Source organism: Panthera pardus, unplaced genomic scaffold (assembly GCF_024362965.1).
Source record: "Panthera pardus isolate Hobbes unplaced genomic scaffold, ASM2436296v1 HiC_scaffold_17, whole genome shotgun sequence".
In the NCBI taxonomy this organism is placed as follows: domain Eukaryota; kingdom Metazoa; phylum Chordata; class Mammalia; order Carnivora; family Felidae; genus Panthera; species Panthera pardus.
In genome coordinates this window covers 22320858-22334558 of record NW_026526732.1, presented here as the reverse complement: position 1 = coordinate 22334558, position 13701 = coordinate 22320858, and the positions used below count along the sequence as shown (strand labels likewise).

General features: G+C 38.8%; 1 protein-coding gene across 1 annotated transcript in view; it reads left to right on the top strand.

Moving 5' to 3' along the window:
• Window positions 1–89: 89 nt before the first annotated feature.
• ZC2HC1B (zinc finger C2HC-type containing 1B) overlaps window positions 90–13701 on the top strand; it is a 41539-nt gene continuing 27927 nt past the window's right edge. The window contains exons 1-4 of the mRNA XM_053904413.1: window positions 90–559; window positions 10108–10169; window positions 12781–12900; window positions 13429–13567. Coding sequence (XP_053760388.1) covers window positions 532–559; window positions 10108–10169; window positions 12781–12900; window positions 13429–13567 — 349 coding nt within the window. The 5' untranslated portion in view covers window positions 90–531. The remainder of the gene's footprint in view (window positions 560–10107; window positions 10170–12780; window positions 12901–13428; window positions 13568–13701) is intronic.

Below are 13701 nucleotides of genomic sequence, written 5' to 3'. Positions count from 1 at the left end.
AAACTAAGTTTCCCCTGCTGTATGCAAAGACCTATTTCAAAAGGATGGTAAAACTGAATATTAAGGTTGTTGGGACTCAATTACTGGATGACTGACTTTTGGAATTTAGGAACAGTGAAGACAGGAAGCAGAAGAAGAAATAATCAAGAAAACTTCCTTGGCTTCAGTAAGTACCTGGCTCAAAATCAGAAATATTTACTTCAGTTTAAACTAGAAAGTTTGTCTTTCAAACATTATTTAATGCTTGGAATCGTTCACATTTGATTAAAAGACATAGTTGAAAACTTTCCTTATTTTTTTGGTTAGGTTTTTGTTTTGTTTTTTTTTGGTTTTTTTCCCCTGTAAAACCTCTTCAAGGCTCAAGCAATGACACCATCACAATTGTTAATTATTTGGTAAACTGTGACTTCCTTGCAACAGATGAGTTGTTAGTGACTCTTGTTCCTGTGTCCATGACTAATGTGTTATCTGGACTGTTCTGGAAAAAACAAAAAAAATCCGTGGACACTGTTGGTCTGAGTTGGGAACAGAATGGCTGAGACAGAAGCATTTTTAGCCGGTGAGCTGCATTTGGTAACTAAATTATTAGAAAGGCTTTTCTATAATTCATTTGGTTACAACGTTTCCAAACTTGGTGGGTGTTATTTTGTTCTGTTAGTTTTAAATTGTAAATCTGGGTACTCAAGGATTTTTAAGAGCTGTGAAAAACAGTCGCATTAGGTACTCAACCTGCACTGATAGACACTCAGCAGAAGAGCTTGTCTTTATAGAAATAGACTCTGACTGGGGAGTGTATGTTTAAATGTCAGTCTGCAGAAGCACAAGGTCAAGTGATGGTTTATGTTAATAACTCTGTGAATGTATTAAATCCTGACAAGATTGACCATTTATTTTGGTAGCTATCTCAGTTGAAGGTATTAAAACCAGCAAACCATCAAGAATCTTAGACTTGGAATATTATTTTGACTTGATATTATTCAGATTCCTAAGGAGCCTCTTTTTTTACTGTGTGTGTGTGTGTGTGTGTGTGTGTGTGTGTGTGTGTGTGTGTGTTTTAAGTTTGAGAGGGATAGAGAACAAGAGCAGGGGAGGGGCAGAGAGAGAGGGAGACAGAGAATCCATCCCAGCAGACTCTCCGCTGCCAGTGAAGAGCCTAATGCGGGGCTTGAACTCAACTGTGAGATCATGACCTGAGTCGAAACCAAGAGTCAGATACTTAACCCACTGAGCCACCCAGGTGCCCCACCTTAGGAGCTTCTCATATCACTTCACTTGATTCAACACATTTAAATCAGCACATGTTATATTTTGCAGTCAAGGAAAGGTGACTACAAGCCATGAATCTTGCTGATGTATTATTGTGACTTAGGCTGGTTATCCTCCAAATTTAAAGATCATCTTTCTATTCTAGAGAGCAAAATTTACATATTGTGGGTTATTTTGTAAAATTTTGGAGTATATATGATTTGAGTTATTTATAAACAATGGTTGGGAACTTAACAGAAGGTCCTTGTGAATGTTGGAAGTCCAGAGCGATAAGGGGGCTTTTGCCTTCAGAGACCGCATTATCTGTGGAGGCAGGGTGTGTGTAGCAGAATCTGACCACACGAAGTCACTCATAATACCACTTGAAATGGGGATCTTGGTACTTGCTGTTCCCCTTGAAGTGCTTACCTCAAATAAAGCTTACTTAAGGTTGGTTTTCAGTTGTCACCTCCAACTATAAGCTTTCACCTGACCGCATTTAAAAATAGCAACATCCCTCCCCCGCATTTTTTACGCTCCTTCCCTGCTTTATGGTCTCCAGAGCATGTGTTGGCATCTTGTTTTTCATTCTCTCCCTATGGCAGGGAATTTTTGCTGTTTTATCTGCATGGTCTAAAACAACTTGTGGCATTTGATAAATGTTCACTAAGGAGTATATAAATGAATGGATAGGGAAGACATGTCACCACTGCTTAAACTTGGAAGGAACGCTAGGACCTAAGCCTTCAGGTTAGCTAGGAGAAAAAAGGCCTGAGGCATCCCAGGTAGAGGGCAAAGCCATGAAGAATTTGCCTGCTGTACTGGAAGCCCCTATTTTGTATGAGCTTACTTTTTACTTGTTACAAAGTCACTTTCAGGTACTTCAAAACTGTTGTTTTACAAGTTTAAGTATCAAGAGCTATTACCACTTGTGTATATTGTTGTGTGGCCTATTGTATCCATACCTCCATTGTGATGTCATCAAATCATCTCAGGTAAAGGACAGACAGCTCCAGCCATCTTGTAACTTTACTATTATCAGTACATTTATGTCGCTTTTTCTTGCGCATTGATTAGTATGTTTTATCCACCTTGGTTGTTACAATGAAGAATCAGGATAAGGTAAAAATTCTAATGGCCTTAACTTTCTTTTTCTTTTCTTTTTTTTCTTTTTTTTAAGAAATAGAACATACCTACCTGTGGTTCCATCCTCAATTTCATTCCCCTCTTTCCCCTCAGGAACTCTTAAGTACTGTCTAGATTATATTAATCATCACCTGTATGGTATTCCTAAATACAATATCTTGTGTAGTGTAGTTTTGAAACACTAATCTGGCTTTATGAGGGCAGTATTTACTACCAGTTGATGAAGGCATGCTTGAGCTGAGTGGTCTCTGAGCCTGAGTTCCACGTCTAGAATTTACAAGAGCCCCAGGTGGAGATGTCATTGAGCCAGATGATGAGTGAATCCTAGGGAACACAAGTCCCCTCAGTTGAAACATCTTGGATCTCCTGCATAAATATGCTTAGTGGCTGAATGCTCATTTTATATTTTCTGCTTCTAAGGTCACCATGATCTGAAGATCAATGCAGAACCTTCCTGTGGAGTGAAATGGGTGTCCTCAGCTCATGTAGATGTCAGAATGGGAAGGGAAGAACAAGCACTCCAATGGGACATTGTCAAATAAGCCAAGTATAGAACAGAATGGGAGCCAGATACACTAGGACATACTGTCCTCCCATTAAAAGGCAATGAATATCTTGCTCACAGCAGCCTTCAACCTGGCAATTTTTCATTACACACCTTCAGATATGGACCGGTTGCCTTCTAGTTCTTCCAGCTGTTATCTTGGGAGTTACTTTCCCTCTTGTGTTGAATTGCCTATCTGCTGTATGTTTTACTCACGTTGTGGAGCACATCCTCCAGTAATTCTTGAGAGAGGGTATGTGGGAAGTCAACTTCTTGAAACCCTGCATGTTGAAAAATACACTCAACTCTCATATTTGATAAATAGCTCGGCTGGGTATGAAATTATAGGTTGTAGATTATTTTCCCTCTGAGGTTTAGAGGATTTTTCCCCCCATTTTATAAATCTATATGGGAATCTGAAGCCATTCTGATTCCTAATATTTTGTATGTTGTTATTTTTTTTCATCTCCGTAGAATTCTGTCTCTAACATTCTGAAGTTTCACGATGTTACAGATCTATTTTCATCTATTGTGTGGTGTCTTTTCAATGGAGGCTCATGTCCTTTCACTTCTGGAAATCGTTCAAGTTTTTTATTTTCTTCCCTGTGTTTTCTCCTTTTTTTCTCTTGAATTGTTATTTGGAGTAGGACCTGCTGGACCAGAGGTATTCAAATTGCTTATGTTTCTCTCCCATCTCTGTGCCGTTTTACTCTACTTTCTGAAAGATTTCCCTAAGTGTATCTTCCAAACTTTGTTGAGTTTTTCATTTTTCCTAGAAGACTTTTAATTTCTAAGAGTTTTAGTTTTTATTTAAATTGCTTTTTTATTTGTTTTGGGCTTACATGCTAGAGTTTTTCTTCAGATCTTTGGAAATTCCTGTCGGCTCATTAAGACTAGAGAAAGAGACACTGGAAATTCTGAATGGATAAGTGACATTTGATAATTTTGAGCTTTATTGTAGTCTGAGTGAGCTCTTTGGGTATCTTTCCAGTGTTGGTATCTTTAAGTATTTTGTCATGGAATGGTTATATTCTCAGGGAAGTTTTCATTCTGCCTTGAGAGTAAGTCTGGTAGGCAGAGTTCTGTGAGCCAAGTAGAGGACGGGGATTTGGAGTATTCTCTGCTTTCAGCATCACTATTCATGAAAGTAATCACTACGTTAATCACCATATATGCACACATATGTCATCAACCTTGATTAATTGAGTCTCTATTTGCAAATTTGCCTACTTGCTAAAATTTGAAAACCTAAAAACAATATTGTGGTGCTTTCATGGTCATTTGCAGACCTGCACATAGCAGTTAAAAAGTTGAGTCACAGGGCACCTGGGTGGCTCAGTCTAAGGTTAAGTGCCCACCTTTTGCTCAGGTCATGATCTTGTGGGTTGTGGGTTCAGGCCCTGCTTCTGGCTCTCTGCTGTCCATGCAGAGCCTGCTTCGGATCCTCTGTCACCCACCCACCCTCTCTCTTTCTCTCTCTTTCTCTCTTTCTCTCTCTGCCCCTCCTCTGCCAGTGCTCTCTCAAATACAAATATTTAAAAGAAAAAAAGGTGAGTCACCCGACATGCATGTTCTCAGCAAAATTAGAACAAAGTGATGCCCTGCCTTCTTGTTTCAGCTCTCATCCTGTAAACAAGTGTCCTTTTCACAGTCTGTGCCACATTTTTCATATTTTTGCAATTTTTCTTGGTGATTTTGCTGTACAAAATGACCCCCAAACACAGTGTTGAAATGTACTCTAGTGTTTCAGAGTACAGGAAGTCTGTGATGTGCCTTATGGAGAAACTATGTCTGTTAGATAAGCTTCATCCAGGCATGAGTTATAGCATTGCTGGCTATGAGTGTTCATGGTTACTGAATCAACAATATATATTTATACAAGATGTCTTTAAATAGGTTGATAGGTTGATAAAAATAGGGTGACCAGAGGCTCACAGGACCTTGACACTGTATTTCCCCTAGAAGTAGTAAGTCTGTATTTGCCCATTCAGTGCTCACAGAGACTTTATAGAATGTAACTACCACAAATAAATAATCAGGCAGCATGAGGCGCTGCTGAAGACATGGGTAGGCAGACCTCCTCTTTCAATCCTTTTGGGAGAGTAGATAGGCTACAGTTGGAGAGGGCAGTCACCCAGAAGGTATGGGGGGGGGGGGCGTCTAGGAATCCACTTCTTTTCAGAACTCTTTCATCTTGGCCCTCCATATTTTAGCAGGCTCTACCTCATTTATCTCGTCCTAATTCCAGAGATACTTGCTGCTCTGGCGATTCCTACAACTTTGAAGGGTTCTGCAGTGTTGGTTGGGAAGTGGATGTTGATGTAGTTTTAAGTCTTCTGGGTCACTTATGTCTATCAGTTTTCCAGAGTCCAATTTTTTTATTGTCTTCCTTCCTCCATGACCTGTGGCTCTCTTTGTCTCTTTTCCTTTACTGCAGTTTTTTGGGGACTTGGGGGGGAAAGCAAAAACTGATTTGGGTGTTCTCTCTGCCATCCTGTCTTAATTCCTTTTTTTTCTTTCCTAACTCATGTTCCTGAGATAAGTTAATAAGTTGTTACCCCCTTCACCATAGGGCCATGGAAGATGTTGATATTGGTAGTAGTTGTATGTTCTGGACTGCAAAGGACAACGTAAGAGTTTTTTGATTCACTGACAACTGAATAAGAAAACGTCTTCCTTTTCTTTTTTCTACCATGCCTTTGTAAGGACGTGTGGATTGGTAGGTGTCTGTACAGAGCATTCTTAACTTCCAGCTCAGAAATAGTAGGTCTAGTCAGAAGTAAAATTTTTTCCAATTTCATTACAGCCATAATCCTCTCCAGGCTTCTCATAAAAATTTTGAACCGAGATCTTTGTGATGCTTATTTTTTATTGTTAACATGCTAAACAAAACTGTTGATGGCTTCCAGATCACTTTATTTTCCTTATTTAAAAAATTGTCTTAAGATTTTAAACCAATGTATAAAAATAATAGCCAATGTATAAAAACAGTGGCCACTTTAATAGTCTACTAAGTAATACTCCTCTTAGGGTAAAGACAAATAGCTAAGTTGGTACTTACTGTTTTAGAATATTTCCTATCAAAGGGTTCTTTTTAAAAATGTCAGTGTTTTAATTTTTAAAACAATAATGAGTATTCTTTGTAGAAAAATTGAAAATGCAGGAAACTAAACGTGTACCTTTATTATCACTTAGGTGTGTGTGTCACATATATATGTGTGTGTGTGTGTATGTATATCTATACATGTAATGATCTATTTCCAGTCTTTATTTGTAAATATATGAATAAAAATGTATCATTAACATTTTCCATGTTATTCTCCCACAGATAGCTTTTAATCACTATATTCTCATTCACTGATTGGCAACCTATTTTTTAGTATAATTTTTGACTTTGTAGGCCATACAGTCTCTGTTAAGAACTACTCTACTGTTGTAGTGTGAAAGCAGCAATAGATATTATATAAACAAATGGGTGTGATTCTTTACTAATAAAGCTTTATATACAAAAACATACAGTGCCAGATTTGGCCTACTGGCCACAATTTGCTGACCCCTAGATGTTTTTTTAAACTTTTTATTTTGATAAAATTAGTGCACAAGAATTGCAAAATAGTAGAGATCCCATTCACCTTTTACCCAGTTTCCCCAGTTTAAGGTCCAGTTTAACTAACTATAGTACAATATCAAAACCAGGAAACATGCATTGGTACAATGTGCATTTATAGTTCCAGACCATTTTGTTACATGTATAATAACCACAACCACATTATAGCTACAGAACTATTGCATTACCCAAAGGTCTCCCTCATTGTATCCTGTATAGTCGCAACCACCTCCGTGCCTTCCTTGTTGGCAATCACTATTTTCCATCTCTATAATTTTGTCATTTTGAGATTGTTACACAAATGAAATCATACAGTATGTGACCTTTTGAGATCGGCTTTTCTCAGCATTGAGATCCATCTAGGTGTTGCATATATCAATAGTGTTCTGTTGCTGAACAGTATTCCAGGGTTTGGATGTTAACAGTATAACCATTCACCTGTTGCAAGGCCTTTTGGTTGTCTTAAATAATTATTTTAAGGTTCTTGTGATCCTATATTCTATGTGATTCAGCATTCTGGAACAAGTACTATAGACCTCATTGATCTCCATGTTTGGTTTAAGTGACTTAGGCACGTGTTCCCTTCCTTATAGTCAAGCTTCAGAATGCAGTATTCCAGGTGTTCTGTTGAATATTGTATCTCATTATTTTAAACTCATTGAACTAATTAAAACTCATGGATTTAAATCAGAGGCTATTTATCCTTCAGGGACTTCCATGTGTTTTGCAGGTTAGTACTGACATATCTGCATTTATGGTAATGGTTGGATACATAGTCTTAATACTTGTAGAGACAGAGATTCAAGTGTTGAGTCTCAGTGTTATTGCTTACTACCTGTGGTCTTGAGAAGTCCCCCAACTTTCAATCTCTGTTTTCTTATCTGTTAAAAAAAAAAAAAAAGAAAGAAAGAAAGGTAGTACCAACTCTGTCTTGCAGGGCTGCTGTGAGAAGTAAAGGAGATTACATAGGAAAAGCGTTTGGGAAACAGGAAAACACTACACAAACGTCACAGTAATAATCATAAAAATCATCCTTCATTAGCAGTTTAGAAAAAGCAGTTTTATAATTAAGATGACTACCTTTTATTCACTAGTAAGTGTGTGGAAGGGTGGAATATTCTTGCTGAAAAAAAAAAAACCACAATTTTAAGACCCAGTTTTACAGAGTTAGAAGGCCAAAAGAACAGAGAGGAAGAGTAATATTTCTGTATGCTGTAATGGATGACCTGTGTTGCAAATACAATACCATCTGGCAGATGTGAGAAGAAATCATTTAAATCAACAATGTCTGTAACGAGCTACCATCTGATTCCTGTTAATCAGTCCTTCCTTTTTCAAACCTTTTCTTGGTTTCCATGACCCTGTTCTCTCCTGTTTCTCCTTCTGGCTTATCATCCTCATCTTCTTGGCCCTTAAATACGGAGTTCCCTAGGGATCATCCCTGTACTTCTCTTTCCATGACCTCTTCCCTGGCAATATCATGCCTTTACATCACTCTCCAAACAAAGCCTACATCTGTGTCTCTAGCCCTGACCTCCCTCATTTCCATCCTGCTGGCTGGATGACTCTCTCAAACTCAGTATTTCCAAAGCTGAGGTCATTTTTCTTACTAAGATGGCCCCTCTTTTCAAATTCTGTTTCTGTCCACAGCCCGACCATGTTCTGTGCCCTTCAGCACTGTTGTCTCTTTGCCACTTCCCCACTCCCTCCACATCTAGTCGTGTTGTCAGTTCTTTGAGCCTGGTGTCTCCCATTTCCTCTTTTCTTTCCAGTTCCAGCCTACACCTTTAGCTTTTTAACTGAAATCCATCTTCCCTCCCACCACAGTCCATTCAGCCCTCCTCACCTTTGTCACGTGAACCTTCCACAGCTCTGTTCAGATTCTTATTCATGTCAGCGATTGTTCCCCTTGTTTGTAGGATAAAGCCCAGATTGTTAATCTAATATAAAGTCCTCTCCATGATCAGCTTTTCTTTTTTTTTTTTTTTAAATTTTTTTTTTTAATGTTTATTTTAGAGAGAGAGAGCATGAGCAGGGGAGGGGTAGAGAGAGAGCAAGGGAGACACAGAGCCTGAAACAGGCTCCAGGCTCTGAGATGTCAGCATAGAGCCCAATGCGGGGCTCGAACTCGGGAACGGCGAGATCATGACCTGAGCCGAAGTCGGACGCTCAACCGACTGAGCCACCCAGGCACCCCCATGATCAGCTTTTCTAATCTTTATGTATTCAACTCCAGGTGAACTTTAAGTAATAGGAAGCAAAATCTTCTCAGAACTCCATGTTTTCCTTTTCTTTTGACACTTATCTAACTTTAATGTAATTGATGCCCACATTCTTTTCTGTGCCGGACGTATGTATGGTTTCTCTCAATATTTCTACAGAGTTGCATGTAGCAGATATTTATTGAATGACTGGTCTTGTGGTAGAAACTCAATTCTTGTTTGGCCCATACATTCAACAAGTATTTACTAAGCACCTTACTGTGGGTCAGGTACTTTGAGACATGGGACATATGTGGGTGCAATCTCGTGCCTTTTTTTTTTTTTTAATGTATTTGACTTTATTCTTCATTTAACTTTTAAAACACTATAGTTGAATATCAATAACAATAGCAAGTAGTGAGCGTATTGTGATTATAGTCCTTCACTCATTCACAACTGTATGTAAAATGCCAGCAGTGAGTGTTCTTCACTGACCTCAGTAAGAGGCCTGACACCAACACCACCCCTAGGATGATGCTTATCCTCACATGCTTCTCCACTGTAATGATCCCATCTTTCTTGATTTAGATGGAACTCCTCAGTTCTTTCTACTCGGTCCTTTTCATCAGTATTTTATACTCTCTCTCAGGTAGGAGTTTTTCCTGCAAAACTCTTTGAGAGAGAGAAAGCCATTCTCAGGAAAGTTTACCTTAAATTTGATTATTAGGTGATCCTTTACATATGACCTATGATAAATTGCCATGCCTTCATTTAGCATACACACAGACATTGCACTCTAGTAGGAATCTCAAAGATGTTAACTGTTAGATAATTGATCACTTTTTAAAAATATTTATTTATTTTGAGAGAGACCGTGCGCACAAGTGAGGGGATGGGCAGAGAGGAGAGAGGGAGAGGATCCCAAGCAGGCTCTGTGCTGTCAGCGTGGAACCCAGTGCAGGGCTTAATCCCACAAACCCGTGAGATCATTGACCTGAGCCAAAATCCACAGTCAGACGTTCAACTAGCTGAGCCACCCAGGTGCGCCAGTTAATTTATGACTTTATACTAAAGTATTAACTTTGTACTTCTGTCTAAAGCAAAGCTATCAGGTGCTTAGTTTAGGAGTATATTAAATGTACTCTGGTTGCCTGAAGGATATGGAATTTACCTGTTTAGTGAAGTGAGAAGTCTCTGTTAGAAGAGGAAAATGGGTGAGTTCATGAAATATCTTCCTAAGAGAAGTTGGTGGGGAGGGAAAAGAGTGAGGAGATCAAGCTATTGAGGTCCCCTCCAGTTAGTCATTTCTTCTTGGGCAGGCAGTTCCACGAAACTAACATAATGTGCTTTTGGATCTTATACAGATGGCAATCAGGAGTTACTTCCCTGTGAAGTCTGTGCAAGACGCTTTGCAGCAGATGTTCTGGTAAACATAAAGACATTTTGTAGATGTGTTTCGTTGGAGTTAAATGAACTGTCAAGTTGGTGAGGAGGCTGTAGCGGCAAAGATTAAAGACAGATGTGGAGAGAAAGCGAGGGAAGAGGATAGGATAACCTATGGCTGGCAGGCCTGGAGGACACTGAGGCGGATAGGTGCCACCCCATTCAGAAGGGAGTGTAATTAAACATGGTACTCTTAGAAAAAGGATGCCAGATGAAAGTGTTTTGGCACAGCTCATTGTCTCTTGAGAGCTTTTGGCTCTTTTGCCTTTTCTATAAGCATCAAAAATTCAAATTTTAAGGCCAAAGCACCAGGGAAATTAGCTAGTCAAGAGGAATGAACATTGAATTTGGAGCATCTGGAAACTTGGCTTTTAGCCTCAAATTTGTCACTAATTCTGACAAGTCCTTTAACCTCCCTCTGTTTCCTGCTTTGCCACGTATGAAGACAGAACCTTTCAATTTTCAGGGGTTTTATGTAATTTGAACAAAATGGATGTAAGGCCTGTTCCAAGATTTAATTGTTAATCAGATTCAAGCTAACTGCATGTCGAGTCCCCTGATTGATGCCTATAAAGTGGAATAAAAGCTTAATTTATTTAAAAATTGGGGAATCAAACAGGTATTAGACTTCGGTATTCTAAAGAGATGCCCAAGACAAATGATTAAAAAAAAAAAAAAGAAAACAACTTAAGGTGATAATACAATTATGAGATTGAACATTTTAGATCAAGGAGACATAAGCAGACTTAAAGGTTTTGGACCATATACCTGACTACATTTGGGGCAAAAGACTATATAATAAGGTTGTAAGTTTTGTTTCTCTGGGGAATTTAAAAAATGAAATACCTGTTCTGATTAACTATAGTTAGCGCTTCCTGAATTTAGAAACAGGAGTTCACAGGGCCTGTTGTGGCCCAGGAATCCACCGGTGTGCTGCTTTTTGCCAAGCCAGGCTTGCACCCCATAAGGATGAGTTGCAGAACTAGGAGGTACCATTCCATTTGAAATGGAATCACTGAATGTCAAGTGTGTCTTGCGTCTTCTTGGTTTTTACTTTCTAGGCCTATCTCCAGGCTACAAAGAGCATTTGATCGAATGATGTGATACCTTTCTCTCCTTTAATTTAAAATGGAGGGGACGCCTGGATGCCTTAGTCAGTTGAGTGTCTGACTCTTGATTTCAGCTCAGGTCATGATCTCATGGTTTGTGGCTTCAAGCCCCCACATCCAGGCTCCGCAGTGCAGAGCCTGGTTTGGAGTCTCTCTTCCTCTCTATCTCTCTCAGAATAAATAAACTTAAAAAAGATAATAATAAAATGGAGGGCACCTGGCTGGCTCAGTCAGTAGAGCATGTGACTCTTGATCTTGGGGTCATGAGTTTGAGCCCTACATGGGGTGTAGAGATTACTTAAATAAAACTTAAAAAAATAAAATGGTATGGCTTGTTTGTAACCAAGTATAGGGATTTTTTTTATAGAGTCCGTATTTTGTTGGGTCTGGACAAAGGAACTGTGTGTTAACCATTATGAGTTCCATATCCACCAAGGAAGAGGCCATTTAGTGGAAAGTTGTTGGTATAATTCTATAGCAATGATGCCCTAGCAGATCTTGTAAGGGTGGTACACAGGCAAAGCTCTGTTTGTTGGTTCCATTTTTTATGTACTAGAAATGTTGACTACTTAAAGGATTACTTGGCTGGAGTAAAGAATGTTTTCCCTGACGATTATCTGTTAAATGTTAAATATTGTAACATTTTAAAACTTAATATTAAAAGTTTAGATTTGCTCTGAAATAGATGACTTCATGGATGTGAAATGTTTGGATAAATTAAAGGAAAATATCTTCATAATGTAAATGGAATTGGTGTATTCTTCACTTATTTGTATGGTTGTCCCAGTTGTCTTTTGCAGATGTTCTCAAATATTTCTTTGAAACCTCTCCACTCCTTGAGGAAGTTAAGTAGTTTAACGTGCTCTATGTAGAAAAGTGGCCCTGTTGAATTCAATTTTGAAATTGCTGAGTGGTAAGAAGAGTTTTCTTGAGAAGGTTCCATCGGTAGGAGCTAAGTTTCCCCCTGCTGTATGCAAAGGGCTACCTCAAAAGAACGGTAAAATGGAATATTAGGATTGCTGGGACTCAGATTCCCTGTTATGTTACTGGATGCTTTGCTCGTGGAATTTGGAAACCGTGGAGGCAGGAAACAGGAGACAGGAAAATCTCCTTGGCTTCAGTGAGTACCTAGCTCGATATCAAAAATATTTATTTCGATTTAAACTAGAATGTTTGCCTTCTCAACATTATTTAATGCCTGGAATCATTCACGCAGCCCAAGTGGTAGAGTTCAGTGTATAAAACCAAATTCGAAAGAAGTCTCTGTAGCTGCGGAGGCCTTTTCTTGACCTTGCCCTCACGCAATATCTAGCGATGTGTAACATGGGTGGAGAGAGCCAGATGGATTTGCTCTGCTGTGATTTGAGAGTTAGAGAATGAACTTGGCTCCGAAGGTGAACCCCGTCATTCTAGTGGGGGCTGCCTGAGTACAAACCTTGTGACTATACATGTTAAAAATTTTAATCCCCACTGTTTCTTTTCTAGGAAAGACATGGACCAATATGTAGGAAACTCTTCAACAAAAAGCGTAAACCTTTCAATTCCCTGAAACAAAGATTACAGGGCACTGACATTCTCATTGTGAGAACAGCTCCTCAGTCCAAGGTACTATCAGTATCGTGCTTGTTCTTCTTGATTACATCCTTAAGTACATTAAAGCCCCTTTTTGGCTCTCTGGTTTCATTTTTGCTTGATAGTGCAGTGTAATGTCATGTAAGTATAATCCACCTTTACTGTTTTCTTTTTAATCATGCTCACTTAGATTTCGAAATGTATTTCAGATACTTTCCAGATGTGGCAAAAAAGAATCTCGTTTATGTTTTCATTAGTGTAGCATTAAATCTCGCAATTAACTTGGAAGAAAGTCCCTTTTCATCTTACAGTTAAGTCTTTCTGTAAAGTGTTGTCGTTTGTTTTTCTGATTGTTATTTTGTGTTTTCCCACACTGTTGTGACTTGCAAATTTTATTACTGTATTTTTCCAAATCTCTTTTTGTACTCTTGAACACAAATTTTCTTTTCCCTCCAAATTTCACCGTCCTATGTCCTGTAAATTTAAATCCCAGCTTAAAATAAAGTTGCAAGGGACAGATGTACAGTCGAGGTTAGTATATATTGGTTTTCTTTTTTATAGCATCAACCTGTGAGGAGATCTAACTGGAGACAACAACATGAAGATTTCATTAATGCAATCCGTTCAGCCAAGCAGTCTACACTAGCCGTTAAAGAAGGCCGACCTCTCCCACCTCCACCTCCTCCATCCATCAACCCAGGTGTGGGGCCAGTTTGGTTTGCTTTGGGCATTTTATTCTTAACCAATTGTGCTTGATTTGGGGCCAGATCATCACGCCTTGCTTCCTCCTCTGCATTCTAAAATTAATAATAACGAATTATAAAAGTAATTTTA